Source organism: Saccostrea cucullata, unplaced genomic scaffold (genome assembly GCF_032062105.1).
Source record: "Saccostrea cucullata isolate Sc308-1 unplaced genomic scaffold, CSIRO_AGI_Scuc_v1 ctg3179, whole genome shotgun sequence".
Lineage (NCBI taxonomy): Eukaryota > Metazoa > Mollusca > Bivalvia > Ostreida > Ostreidae > Saccostrea > Saccostrea cuccullata.
This window is the reverse complement of record NW_026933242.1, coordinates 36,727-52,355: the sequence shown is the minus strand read 5'-3', so window position 1 is coordinate 52,355 and position 15,629 is coordinate 36,727. Positions and strand designations below refer to the sequence as shown.

General features: G+C 35.6%; 1 protein-coding gene across 1 annotated transcript; it reads right to left on the bottom strand.

Moving 5' to 3' along the window:
• Positions 1 to 1,494: 1,494 nt before the first annotated feature.
• LOC134237764 (solute carrier family 23 member 2-like) lies at positions 1,495 to 9,830 on the bottom strand. The gene is made up of 11 exons (XM_062719908.1): positions 9,651 to 9,830; positions 7,425 to 7,582; positions 6,293 to 6,381; positions 5,934 to 5,992; positions 4,808 to 4,989; positions 4,289 to 4,566; positions 3,836 to 4,089; positions 3,410 to 3,566; positions 2,872 to 2,988; positions 2,161 to 2,256; positions 1,495 to 1,827 (listed from the first exon to the last, which is right to left on the bottom strand). Exons 1-11 carry the CDS (start codon positions 9,828 to 9,830, stop codon positions 1,583 to 1,585), a joined length of 1,815 nt encoding a protein of 604 aa, XP_062575892.1. The 3' UTR covers positions 1,495 to 1,582.
• Positions 9,831 to 15,629: the final 5,799 nt, after the last annotated feature.

Here is a 15,629-nt window from a genome sequence, read left to right as displayed (position 1 = left end):
CAATGCTTGGCAATAAGAGAAAGAAACAAAAGAATGAGGAATCTTCTCATGAAAAATCTAAAGTCAAACATGACCCTTACAATTCTATTCCCCACTTTCATGCTGGCCCCCCTTCTATTATGGTTGGGAATCCAATCTCAAAGAACCCTTGTTCATCTGAGGCCGTGAAGGATGTCATTGAAGCATCAAAGACGCAACTAAAGTCCCCTCTGTTAGATCTTGGACAGTGATCGGTTGTGAAGGCCTTCCCTACGTAATAGCTTCCAGAATCCATAGGGAACATGAACATCTGCATGATAAAATGGCGAGTTAAGTGCATCATAAGACGTACCCCATGCTTCGTTAGCGAACCTTTGCGTTCTAACGCAGCAGTTTTTATATTGTATTTCATAATTTATGGACAAAGTAAAGATAAATCTTCAAGTTTATATACTCACCATCATGCAACTTTTCTTCCTGCGTGCACAACACCGAAAAAACCGGTCTCGATTTCTATTGGTAGGTAAATTAAGCTATTTTCGGTAGGTTTAAATACCTAAGTAGGTAAATATAGCTACGTAGCTAAATATAGTGATTGTACTGGACCTGTTTACGATAAAAGGTGCATGCGTTTGGTAATATTATATATTGTGTCTCATAATACTAGTATTGACAATGTATCAAAATACATTAAAAAATTTAATGAGAAAGTAGATATCCTTGTTATACCCCCCGCTTGAAAAGTGGGAGGGTATATAGTGATCGGGATTTCCGTCCGTCTGTACGTCCATCCGTCCGTCCGTCCGTCCGTCTGTTACGCTTTATCTCTTATCCGCAACTCCTCTTATACTACTGAGTGAAATTTAATGAAACTTTCATAAAATCTTTATTACATATTGCCATTGTGCACCTCCTATTTTACTTTTTTATTCGACACGTATTTAAGGTTTCCCATAGCAAAACATGGACATTGCCATTATATGTTTACCTATGACGCCAAATAGAAGCTTCTAGATAACATTTGATGGGACGAGTTATTCCTCTTTGCACATTACCGTAAAACAATATATAGCAAAACATGGACATTATGGGAGGCGGGGGGTATCATTTAGTGAGCTCATTGCTCACAGTACATGTACCTCTAGTTTGTCATTAGATTGCGTCATTAAAGAGATTGCATGAAAAACCTGCTCTTTTGTAACATTTTGAAGACATAAACTCTATATACAGGTGATGATAGTATATTGCTCAGTAAATAAGTGAAGTCTACGATAGAAAATTTTGTTGATTTTAATTTCTAATAAAATATTAATTCAAACCAATTAGGAATGAAAACAAGCATTCCTTATACGGGTATATAAAACGCAAAACTACGGTAAACTCTATGAGATACAAATCGCAACAGGACCAGTATAACGTAACTGTAAGGTTGACAAAATAAGTGTACGACTTCTTTTACTAAAATTTATTATTAATACACCACCTAACAGAACTAGCTGAGAAACAACCTGCAAAATGAATAATGATTTAACCATTTTGAAACACCACCTCAGATATAGCTTAGTTTGGAAGGAAAATATCTTTTTAACATATGAACTTATGATTAGAGTGTCTTCACTTCTTTCAGGTGAACTTCAACAACTTTCCTCGTTGTGTTAATGTCGTATTTTTCTGTGCCACATCGTGACCTTGAGGATGTGAAGGTCGGGGACAGAGGACAGTATCTACAACAAGTCACTTTATCCAGGTATTTTGTCAAGAAAGGAAACGAATACAATGTCTGGTTGCTCTCTGATGAAGAATCTGGTACCGCTATCCATCGCTTTATCCCTCTCTCGCACTCCGTACCTAAAATTGTTAATACGAACTGTACCTTTTTACACCTGGTTCTTACAGACCTCAAGCCGCTTTTTATTTTTCAGCTGTTAAGTTTCATTTATTTAATTTGACATTTCTTCACTTTATACTAAACATTTCAAGATACATTTCGATATGTAAAATTGACATTGCGTTGATAAGAAAGATTTTTTTCTGATTAGAGAATTTCTTTTGGCTATTTCATGCATAATCTTATTCCATCTTTAAAAATATTACTAGTAGACGGAGCTGTAATAACAGCAGCAAATTATATAAAGACATGTATATTTGAAATAACGTACCAAAAAGTTGGCTCAAACTGACCTGGAATCATGTTATCTAACAGGAACCCAATAAACCCTCCTGTAAAAGAAGCTGTTCCAAACAGCACTTTAATCACCTGATCCAGATCTTGGGAACCTGAAAGGTAGGCACCAGAAAAATTATTTACCATTCTTATCACTATAAACAGATATGTATACACACCTTTAACTTTTTGGGCACTCTCTAAAACATTAATATTTTACAATGATAGGAGTCTTTAAAACCCTTTTGTTTACAACATTGATTTTTTTCACATGAATTTTACAATGTACCAAATCCTTTGGCTTTCTCTCATTAAAATTGGGGAAAAAAAAGTCTTAACAAGCAATTGTTACCATTCATTTTTGACTCCCTTGATTTTTGTCCTTTTGTTTAATTCTTTCATTATCTTAAATTTTAATTTTAAGTATTATTATACAGTTTTTATTTGAGCTTCAGATTAGCAGGAAAATTGCTAACTGTTTCTGTCCTTACAAATTGAGCAAATCAATGCATGTTCGAAAAGTTTGCTGAAGTTAGAAAGATTCTACAGAGATTAAACACTTTAGAATTTTTTTTAGATTGAATGAAATTCTAAACCGTTTTTAATTCCTGATGATACGCGTGTAAGTAGTTAAAATATCTTTGAATTCATCCCTCCCCCCCCCCCCCAAAAAAAATGGGTGTGTACAGTTGAACTCCTGTAGGATAGGATCAAAGGGAAACACGCACCTGTTTTGACTTTGTCGCTGTGTTGGGTTAACCACTGTGGAATCATAAGACCCATCAGGAAGGACACGCCCAAGATTGCTAAATTTCTTGTCGAGAACATTTCACAAAACTGTAACACTGAGTAAAAGATTAAAAAAAATTAAAATCTTTTCATTTAACAAAACAAAACAACAACAACAACAAAAAACAACAAAAACCCAAAGGAATATTGTTTTACAAGTATTCACATTAAAGACAAGTTATTGTAAGGTCACACACCAGAAGAGACAATGGTCCGTATTATTTTTTTCCGTCTGATTGTATGTCTGTAAACATTTTTAAAGGATTCTACAGTATACATATATTTTGGTTTCACAATAAAACATTATAAGCAGAAGCAGAGAACATAAAGTATTCAAGCTGAAAAGTCCAATAAACAATACAATTTTTTGAAAGCAGGGCAAACATGGACCTCCAAAACATTATAGAATTTGGAATATGTAATAACAGTAGAACAACATGTATTCCAGTTATCTTACATTAGTGAAGAGAAACTCACCAGAAATTCCTACGGAGGCCACCATACCTAACCCTAATAAGAGAGTTCCTCCGATAATAGGGTCTGGTATTAGAGCTAGGATGGCTCCCACTTTTCCCACCACCCCACACAATAAAAGGATTAGCCCTGCTGTTACAAAGACTGCTCTACTGGCTATCTTATTAAAAAGAATACAGAATTTTATTAATATTCACACTGTCCAAATGATTTGTTTTTGTGTAAGATACTTTATGAAACAGTTCACTTAGAAATTCCCTGCTCTTGATTTATTGAATTCAAGATTTATAATTAGTTTTTTATCAAAGAGAGCCACAAAGAGATTACTTATTTTCATTTCAGTTTTATAGATACTAATTAGAGAAATAATTGTAATCATAAATATTTCAAACGTTCAAATAAGACACCTTTCTGATTTGACCTGTATACCTTTGTTATTCCAATGATTCCAATATTACTACTGTATGACGTAGTGGCGTGTCCCGCCCCCATAATACCGGAAACGATGCTCGACACGCCCTCTATGGCGATACCTCTGTTGATGGCGTGAACTGGTGGAGGAGCTGCTTCCGACATCCGGGCAGCCGCAAAATAATCCCCGACTGATTCAAAAATGGACGATATGGTGGCAGCCAGCATTCCCATGTATCCAGCAATGCTGAATGTTGGCATTCCAAAGGGAACTGCGTAAAAATGAGTTATAATGATTCAAGAGAGAAAACCAAAAAGGCATAACCTTTTATGCTAGCTTTACCTACCAGACACATAATGTAAATTTGTTGTCTGGTGGAGAGATGTTGTACCATTAATTGTTGAATCTTTTATTTTTCTTTTCTTTTTAAAATCTATTTAGAATATTTTTGAATAGATAAAGAAAATTACATGGAAGAGGGAAAGTGAACCAAGGAGTCTCGTTTATAATGCCGACTTTGGAATCTGTTCTGGCCTTGAATGCTGGGTCAGTGCTGTTCCTAGACAAAACGTCTGTTTCTGTCAAAATAAAGGAAAATAACCACACGACAGCAATAGTCAGAACCACCGGAAATAGCTGGAAGATCGGAAGCTTGGTCGCGTGACATTTCTCTTTTCTGGAGAAAGCTGGAACCGGAAGTTGGACTTTGTTAATACATGTTGAAAACAGGAACAGTAATGCAAGCGTTCTGAAAAGAAAGAATTGGTATGCAAATTAATCTGTTTACCTGATTAATTTATTCAAAAGATACTAACTGATTCCTCTAGGTACATGATCAGACTTTTGGTATTTTCAGGGGTCAAGGGAAGTTTTTTGTCATTTTTACGATTCGTATTTCATACAGACTTTACAACATCATATTTATTATCTGAGCTCTTAAAAAAGAAATATTTATGATATCTTGGGATCAATCGAACATGAGGACTCACAGAAGGGATATCCCCCATTGTTTCTCGCAGAAACTGGCCACTACACCGGTCAATGAGAGCCCGATGAGGGAGATAGTGGGCGCGATCGTTAAAGGTCCGACAAATCTCAGAATCAAACCAATCAGACCAAGACCCCCAACGAAGACCTGTGTCAGCGAGGCTAGAATAAGGTTACCCTGCACCTACAAGGAAAATATCTTGAAGATTATTTTTTTTAAAAAGGGTTAATGATTTCTGGACAAAAAAAATCGAAGGAATAAGCCTTTTATAGAAACAGATTTCTGATGATTATTTTTGTCACTGGACAACAATTTACTGCACTGACAATCTAATGAACCATCGCGAGCAAGTCTTGGGAAATTATTAGGGAGCAACTTCATCCTCACAACGTCAGGTAACCTGACTCAACGGCAACGTATTGACTCGGAACCTCTAACGTTGACGTTGTGTGGATGGAGCAACTGCAATAGAAAAATAATCAAAGGCAACACTACTTGGTGCTAAAGGATTGGTAATGTGGAATTACAAAATAAAAAGTTCAATAATATTACTGAGAAAAGCAAATCATGTTTTAAAATATTCTCTCACTGAAAACAACCTTTAAATTTCCACAGGTCATAGTTTGTAAACATATAAACTGTAAGCATATATTGTTGTCTAGACAAGGTTCACAAGGGATTGTTGATAGAGGTTTTATGTATCAGCAGGTCGGGATATAACCCTATTTCCATCATCTTTTAAGAGATGGCAGTAATTTGTTTAATTTGACTTACCAAAGAACCCATACATGTTCCTTGTAAGATAAGGGAAATAAGCATATTCTTAACAACGTGTTTATTTTTCTTGTTTATTTTTCTCTGTTTAAACATCTTTATTTTGTAATAAAGAAACCTGTGCTAATGTAGTGGAGCTTCGGACCAGGTGATACGTTGACCTTTTGAACTGTGGTCATCAAACACACCTTTGATCTTTTTTTAAGTATATGGTCAATGTGAAAGTTATAGAATATTAGAATTCCTGTTAAATTTACAACTTCACCGACCAAAATGTTGTTTTCTTCTACAAAAGATACGAGAAGGTAATAAAATCCTTTTGATGAGCTTTTAACGGACAATATTGTCCCTACCTCTCTTATCCGGATTTCCCAGTTTATGTTTGTTGTGTTGCTTCCAGACAGAGTGTCATCTAAAAATAATATTAACGTGTTAACACTGAGTTACATATTATAGAATAAAACTTACACGAATCACGAATGATTGTTCATTAACTTATATATTCAAATATGTTAATTATAAAGACATGTAATGTTGTTAAAAAATATTGATTTATATATAGAACATAAACTTGCGGACAAAATGTCAACATGATGAAAACAGTCAATGGGCAGATACAAATATACAATCGTCGAAAGATTTTGTAATGTTAAAGGAAATTTTATATACCTGTACTTTAAATAAAATTTCAGCTAAAAATATAATTGGATACCGTTTTCTGAACATTTAAACTGCTCTAGTGACATCATCACCACTATTGGGGCGACAAACGTGCTGGATCCGCCTTGAATAATAGGTAATCTACAGAAAGAGGAAAATCTTATGAAGGACTTGCATGAATGCAAAAGACTATTTTTACAGTTATATTTAAATTTCACTGTCATCACACCTTTAAAGCAACAAAAATGAATTGACGAGGCCCAATCTAGTTAGAAATTACGAAAACAGAATTATGAAATTTTTTAATTCTTGGAAATAAATTTGTATGTATTATGCTAAGGAAAATTAGCATAAAATTTTGTTACCTTGCCTTAATTGTAGTCAAATAGGGGCACTTTCAAGATATGGACCATTTTTCGTGTTTTTGTATATAAATACATACTAAAACTCCGCAATAAACAAAGGAATTGACAAATAGAAAAAAAAATGATGAAATGTTCTGTTTTTCACATATATCATGCAATTTGCATCCCTCTTTTAAAATATGAAAAGAAAATCGGATGTAGCCTTTATTGCAGTAAAAAGGGGGCATATAAAAACATAAAAATAGGACTATACAACTAGATATTTTAAAGTCGCAATGGGTTTACATCAACATTAACAAACGATTGTAATACTGTATTAGTTTCTATAACTTAAATAATTCTTACATTATGAAATAATTTTCTCTCCATACTCAATAAAAAATAGTGAGTATTTAAACACTTCAACATGTTCGAGGAGAAAGACTAAAATCGTTTACCTTTGGTTGTAGTGTTTTTTTTTTCTAACTCCAAAATTGAAATAAAACAAGATAAAATTAATAAATCTGTACCAGAAAATTGATACCTCAAAATAGATTATGTTCCAAAGTTGTTTATTGATTTAAAAAATATTTTCTAAAAACATGTAAATAATAGAAATGCCAGAATGAGCCAGCTTTCAACAAGCACAGTCTATAGAGCTTACAAGTAAGCAAGATCATCGAAACATTTCAGCAATTTGACGTCACTGTGACATGCCTGAGTCGACGCTGGGTCTTAAAAAACGTTTGCGCAGATCAAGTAGATCGGGCCTCGTTAATTTTTGTTAATTGATTAATATTTTTACATTTATTCGTTTTAAATAGAAATAACTCTGGTTACCTGACTCCAATACTACACTGCAGAATGGTAGCGATTCCACACATAAACATCGTGATGCTGAGGAGCTGGGCTCGAACCTCGCTCTCCTTCTCAGGACAGAAGATAGTGGTCAAGATAAAGGGGAGGGACAGAGAGCCCCCGATCGTCATGAAGGCTTGCTGCGAGAAATAGTAGAAATATACAATCAAAATTCAAAGGATGCTCACTCCTGGCACCTGATCCCACCTCTGATGTTTTCGGGGTCCATTTTTACTCTGCTCCCAATTTGTATTGTTTAAATGAACTTTGAGCATGAATGTTCCTTATATCATATTTCATATTATATATAAATATATAAAATTGCCTAATTTTAATGCAGTTGAATTTCTGCTATGTATTTATTTGAAATATCAGAATAAAATTCAAAATAGTAGGGAGGTAAGAATCAAAAAGCGTTAAAAATAGAACAAAAGAGAGAAAACAGCAATCGTATTTTGGCGGAAGTGTTTCATACCAGTAGTGTAGGCCTTTGCTTCTATTATCGTTTCCCTCTACCTGATCAATCCTAAAGCCTCCCGGTGGATGTGACCGATCAACATGGGGTGCTTACTCCTCATAAGCACCAGATTCCATCTCTAAACTTCCGAGGACCCATGTTTTACGCCCTTTTACATATTTGTGTCGTCATCTTCTCCTTTTTATTTTATTCTATACCTTTATATCTATACATGTTTTCAGTACATTTTATCAATTATCTGTCAATATTTGTCTTTAATACCAGACAATACTGTAAATTCGCAAACTTTAAAGATGTGGTATCTCAGTAGAGTTTATTTTACCTTGAGTGTACTTTTTAGCTCACCTGAGCCGAAGGCTCAAGTGAGCTTTTCTGATCACATTTTGTCCGGCGTCCGTCTGTCCGTCTGTCTGTCTGTCTGTCTGTCTGTCTGTCCGTCTGTCTGTCTGTCTGTAAACTTTTCACATTTTCGACTTCTTCTCAAGAACCGCTGGGCCAATTTCAACCAAACTTGGTACAAAGTATCCTTGGGTGAAGGGGATTCAAGTTTGTTCAAATGAAGGGCCACGCCCTCATTCAAGGGGAGATAATTGGGAATTAATGAAAATTTGGTGGCATATTTTAAAAATCTTCTTAAGAACCACTGTGCCAGGAAAGATGAAACTTATGGGGAAACATCCTCAGGTAGTGTAGATTCAAGTTTGTTCAAATGATGACCCCCGGGGGTAGGGCGGGGCCAAAATGGCCGACCAAAGTTTTACATAGAAATATATAGGAAAATTCTTTAAAAATCTTCTTCTCAAGAATGACAAAGCCATAATTCATCAAATTTATATGGGAGCATGCTCAGGTAGTGTAGATTCAAGTTTGTTCAAATCATGACTCCTGGGGGTAGGGCGGGGCCAAAATGGCTGACCAAAGTTTTACATAGAAAGAGGAAATATCTTTAAACATCTTCTTCTCAAGAATGACTAAGCCATAATTCATCATATTTTTTTGGAAGCATGCTCAAGTAGTGTAGATTCAAATTTGTTCAAATCATGACCCCCAGGGGTAGGGCGGGGTCAAAATGGCTGACCAAATTTTTTAAAAATCATTTTCTAAAAATAGCAAATCCATGATTGGTCATGGGACTCTTTTTGGATTTAAACTTTACATTATAAAAAGCCATTTTCTACTTTTTCCTACCCATAGTGCTCAGGTGAGCGATGTGGCCCATGGGCCTCTTGTTACTTTTAAACATAGCTCGGCGAGTATTTTGTTGTTGTTGAACTTTTGCTGACTTTTATCTAAACATGTGTATTTAGAGTCACTGGTCCATATAAATTGATCTAGATGTTTCCTTTTGTCAGAAATAATTTATGTTAAATAATACATTTATCTTGGCGATATGTTTTATTTTGATAATTAAGTTTAGGAATTTTATGCTTTGAATCACAATGAATGTTAAGCCTCTGTTACACACGTTGCAGAAATGTCTTATGTAACTTGATTGTTAAAGCCAGTTTCATAGCAGTAAATTTACGTAGGCTTTTAAAGTCGAATCCTAGAAAAACCTATCAATTTTTTTCTTGTCTTCAGAGAGGTTTAAGTATATCCCTATACACATAAATTTTGTTTGACATTCAAGAGGTTTTGAAACGTTCGTTGTTAAAATTCAATTGAAAAAATTATAACAAATTAAAGATAAATCCACATTAAGAAGATCCAGTGCATAAATGTACACGTACCTGTAATCCAAATAGAATCATTAGGTGTATTGGTGGCCTTGTATCCACTGGGTATAGAATTGTCCTAACGCTGTCTACAGGGCGCTGGTCCCTCCCCGGTCCCTCCCCATCCTCCTTAGCCCCGTGCTTCTCTATCCCCCCATCACTTCTCCCCAGAGTTACAGCTGATTCGGTGGCCATCTTCACGACCGACTGATTCAGGGACAGTTTGTCCTTCTCGCTTATCCCTAGTGCTGTATTCTCTCTTCATAACACTAGTTTCCCGTTCACCTTTTACAAACATTTGTAAAAACCCACTCATGTATTTTATTATACCCCCCGCTTGAAAAGCGGGAGGGTATATAGTAATCGTTAATTCCGTCCGTCCGTCCGTCCGTCCGTCTGTACGTCCGTCCGTCCGTCTGTCCGTCCGTCCGTCCGTCTGTTACGCTTTGGGGTACCCATCTCTTATCCGCAACTCCTCTTATACCACTGAATGAAATTTGATGAAACTTTCACAGAATCTTTATTACATATTGCCATTGTGCACCTCCTATTTTACTTTTTGATCCGACACATATTTTGGGTTTCCCGGCCACAGGAAAACATGGACTTTTTCACCAGTTATAACCATATGGGAGGCGGGGGGTATCATTTAGTGAGCTCATCGCTCACAGTACCTCTAGTTATTTTTTTAAACTGGACTAAACATCAAATAAACGTGAATTTCGTGTTTTTAAAACTTGATAACCATGCAACGTCAGGAATTGCTACTCAACGTTGTAACGTCGAAATGACGTCAATTAATATGCATTGTTTTCGTGCAGTGTTTAAAAATGTTTTTAAAGAATAATTGATCCCATTGAAGTAATTATTAATAGTAATTTGTTGACAGAACCTGGGGTAATTGTACTTTTTTTCAATAAAGCAGATCATCAAGACAAATTACACTGTATTTTTAATTTTCTATCATTGTTTTCTCTATTGTATTTGAAAAGAATTTCCTGCAATTACATGGATTTAGAGTTAGCTCCATTTGTATGCGACATTCGTTTCATGGATTGGTGATCATTTTTAAAAGAATCAACAGAAAAGGCGATCTTAGGATACAGAGAGATGATAATCAAAGATTAACATGTTAAGTATGAAGGGTACAATAATTTAAACAAATTAATAGGAAATGCACATTGACGTAGGTCGCAAATCGTGCATTTTTTAGAACGTCAGACGTCATTTTAAGCAGCTGGGGACATTTCTGCAAGACATTTCGATTCTCTAGTAATTTTTTTATTGACCGGTAAGATCTGATGAAACCTATATGTATCAAAAGTAATTTCTCAGTACTTTCCACTGACATAAATTTTAATAAATATTGCCTCTTGAATTCGGAATAAATCGATAAGCTATTTACTAATATATATTTGACATGACGTCATTTACACAGAGGACATGTTTGCAAGACACGGATGATGTTTGATTAAAATCCCTAGCGCCTGGAAAATCTTCATTATATTTTTGGAACAAGTTGATGTTTAAAAGTACTCATTTTATATCAATTCAAATTTGTAAATTTTACCGACAAATTTTTCTTTTTTTCCCCATTGAAAATGCGTAACACTAAATTTTCATCGAATGGGACATCATAAAGGACTTTTATTTCAACAGATGTGGGTATCAATTCTCCTAACAGAGGGTGTCAACAAATATATTATGTCTAAATATGATGTATGAGAACGATCCTGTGAAATATCAGAGATCCGAGAATATTTTTCAACCCTTTTCTAGAATAAACTCTGTTGAAGGTATTTTTCTGTTACAGCGGGACAAGGCGAAAATTGACTTTATTCCGGAATATAGTAGTCTGTCAATGTGTACATAACTTGTAATAATACTTCTTTTCATTACAACATTATTGGTGAGAAAAAAACCTTTATTTTCATATAAAATACTACATGTTTATTATCAAGACTTGACTACAAATGTAAGCTGAAAACGGATTAAGCGTATTATTTCCTATTAGTAGCAATTCCTGACGTTACGTCATGATCATGATCATTTTTAGGCCCATCGGCATATAGATATGCCATAGCAGTCATTAACCTGGACCCAGCTGTGGGAAAATAGCTCTACTGCCTTGTAGATGATTTGGGAGAGTAAAAGGCTACAGGAGTAAACCCCGAAAGAAAATCCAGGGAGAAGGAATTCGTAAACATTGGATTGCAATCTTCTATGGGATGGGCAACCCAGAAAGAAAACCCAGCCCAGCAGAGTGGAGGTTTGACGTACGGCTAAGTACCCTACCCAATAAAAACAACCAGTTACAGAAACTTCAGCAATTGTTAAAAATGAAAACTGGGTCTGCGAAGACTTGAGCCAAAACACAGGCACTATAGCATCTTCTATGAGATTGATTGATAGTCTTCTAAGGCCGAAAGAAAAACTTCGTGTTGAGCATGGAATGTTCGCACGATGTACGAAACATCAAAGACAGCAAAAGTTGCAGATGAAATGCAAAAGATACGAGTACAAGTAGGATATATTTTGAATAAATGAATGCCGATGGATTAAATCAGGCAGTATTACAATTGTTAGTGGCCATACAACATTGTTCTCGGGGCACAATGGCAAAAATTCAAGTGGGGTTGCAATGATCATAAGCATAAGCAAATAGAAGACCAAAACACTGCTGGAATTGGAACCAATTAGTTATAGTCTAATTATAGTAAGATTCAACTCCAAATACCGTAAACTGTCAATCATACAATTTTATCAACCAACAAACGATGTCGAAGAATAAGTGATAGATGAATTTTATGAAGTTACAGATAGTTGTCTCTAAAGTCTCTCAGCACGACATGCTGCTTATAAAGGGAGACGTGAATGCAAAACTGGGTACTGACAACACTGACTGTGAGAAATCTATATGCACACATGGCTGTGGAATTAAGAATGACACTGAAGAGCGCTTAATTGACTTCTGTCTCAACAACAATTAAACGATAGAAAGCACAATATCTTCTCACAAAGATACACAAAAAATCATGTGGAAATCTCCAGATGGTAGAACAACAAACCAGATTGATCATGTAAGCTGTAAATAAGATGTGGCGCAAATCCCTACAGGATGTTAAAGTATACTATGGAGCAGACGTCAACAGTGACCACTATCTGTTGAAAACCACCATTAAACTAAAACTTTGCAGAGATTCTAAAAAAGCAAGAGACGAAAAGGAGGATCGATGTGGAAAAGTTAAAGATACGAGACACACAAAAAGCTTTCAATCTGGTATTGAATTCAAGGTTCTTGAAGAAAGCATTGATGTTGTTGAAGATATTCGAGAAAGGTGGGACACGATCAAGAAAGTGTATATTAAAGCCGCCGAAGAAACTGTAGGCTACCGAATAAAAAAGAACAAAGAATGGCTAACACCTGGTACATGGGAAAAAATAGGAACATAAAGCAGAAAAACATCAGTACCAAATCTGCAAGCTAGATTACAAGAACAGCTACAAGATTCTTATAAAATAAATGATAAAGATGTCAAGCGATGTGCTAGGAGGGATCGGCGAATGTATGTTGACAGTCTGGCAACTAAACGAGCTGCTTCACAATAACGAAAGAACTATGTGGATGCATTGTGGATATCAACCTTTTTTTTGAAAGATAAAGATAGTTACCCACTGGCAATAGAACACAAACATACCAACCGTTGGGTACAATATTTCCAGGAAGTACTAAATTGTCCAGAACCCGGTGAAGCAGCAAGTCCAGAAACCGCAGTTGAAGACTTGGCTAGAACCAGCAACTCTCGAGGAAGTCCAAAACTGTATTAAATCATTGAAGAATTGCAAATCCTCAGGCAATGGCTGCATACATGCTGAAATCAGATATTGCAACACCATCAAAAACGCTGTTCGATTTATTCATACGCATCTGGGGAAAATGAAACAATACCACATGACTGGAGTAAAGGAATCGTTGTAAAGCTTCCAAAAAAGGAGGTCTCCAAATATGTGACAGTTGGAGAGGTAACACTGCTCTCAGTCCCCAGCAAGGTGTTCTGTAAAAAAAAAATGCTGAACAGAATAGACAATTAAAGTAATTGAAAAAAAACTAGAGCAAGCTGGGTTTAGGAGAAAGAGGGTGTATAGACCAATCTTTTGCCAATTCCTAACTCTGTAGAACAGTGTATAGTCTGAGATCCAAGTTCCAACTTTTCAATGTTAAATCAATTCTCCTGTATGGATCTGAGCGTGTTGGTGACAGCGACATAAGAAAAGAAGAGGCATTCCACAACAGCTATCTTCGAAAAATCCACTGTATCTTCTGGACAAACAAGATCTCGAACAGAAATCTGCCTAAGAAAAGCAGGAGCATACCAACTGAAATCAAGCAAATAAGATTGAGATGACTGGGACATGTGATGAGAATGCCCCTGAGTAGGAAACCTAAAACAGCAATTTATTGGACATCATATGGAAAGAGGAAACGAGTTAGATCGTGGTTTTGGCAAAGTTAACAATAAATGGGTAATTTTTGAAAGAAAAAGTTTTTACTACTATTATTTTACCAAGATATGTATAATATGTCTCTTTTCCCAGTGGCTCATTTCTTTGTCATAATTACATTTATTCTGTTAATAAAATTCATTTTTTTTCAATATTGTCAAGATCGGGATTAAATATTAAACCCAATATTTATGTCTCAGTTGACCACAAACAGTTTGAATTTGAAAACAACCACAGCATTGATTTTGCGAGATGTTGACCATAAACAAGATAGTTGAAAGCCCTGTAACAGCAACTTATTTGTCAGTTGACAATAATGAGTAAAAAATTATAGTACTCTGAGCAAACTCTTGCGCACCGAATCAACTGGAAAACATAAATTATAAATGATGGCGATAAGTTTCTAAGGAAACTGCACTGCTATATGTAAAAGATTTCAAAGTTGTCCTGTTTGATCAACAGTATTATAGGTAAATATACCAATGTTTAATTATTAAGATTGTATTGTTATGGACCTTTTTTCTTTGCAAAAACTATTTTGTCTTTTCACTCAAAATCAGATTCGCATTTTTTTTTTTACATTTTGATGTAAAAAATGGCTTGCGTGGTCCATTTGTTCTTTTTAGCTCACCTGAGCCAAAGGCTCAAGTGAGCTTTTCTGATCACAATTTGTCCGTTGTCTGTCGTTGTCGTTGTTGTCGTCGTCGTTGTTGTTGTAAACTTTTCACATTTTCATCTTCTTCTCAAGAACCACTGGGCCAATTTCAACAAACTTGCCGTAAAGAATCCTTAGGTGAAGGGGATTCAGGTTTGTTCAAATGAAGGGCCACGCCCTTTTCCAAGGGGAGATAACTATGAATTAGAGAAAAATTAATGGAATTTTTAAAAAGTCTTCTTCTCAAGAACCACTGGGCCAGGAAAGATGAAACTCATGTGGAATCATCCTCAGGTAATTTAGATTCAAGTTTGTTCAAATCATGACCCCCGGGGGTAGGGTGGGGCCAAAATGGCCGATCAAAGTTTTACATAGTAATATATACTGGAAAAATCTTTAAAAATCTTCTTCTCAAGAACCACTGGGCCAGGAAAGATGAAACTCATGTGGAATCATCCTCAGGTAGTGTAGATTCAAATTTGCTCAAATCATGACCCCAGGGGGTAGGGTGGGGCCAAAATGGCCAATCAAAGTTTTACATAGGAATATATAGGAAAAATCTTCTTCTCAAGAACCACTGGGCCAGGAAAGATGAAAGTCATGTGGAATCATCTCCAGGTTGTCTAGATTCAAGTTTGTTCAAATCATGACCCACTGGGGGGGTTAAAATTCAAGCCCCCCCCCCCCCCTCCCGTCAACTTTCAGTTCTGATCTGATATGTGCTTTATCCTAGCCAATTGCCCCTGGGCCTCTTGTTTTCTTCTTTGAATTATTCTCTATTTCATATTTATTGAAAAATCAATAATGATAAATAAATTATTTATTTACTTTATTAT

Coding starts and splice junctions, on each gene's coding strand:
- LOC134237764 (XM_062719908.1), bottom strand. CDS start 9,830: ATGGCCACCGAATCAGCTGTAACTCTGGGGAGAAGTGATGGGGGGATA. Junction 6,382..7,424: donor CAGTGTAGTATTGGAGTCAG/GTAACCAGAGTT, acceptor CTCTTTCTGTAG/ATTACCTATTATTCAAGGCG. Junction 2,989..3,409: donor GGCCTCCGTAGGAATTTCTG/GTGAGTTTCTCT, acceptor TCTTTTACTCAG/TGTTACAGTTTTGTGAAATG.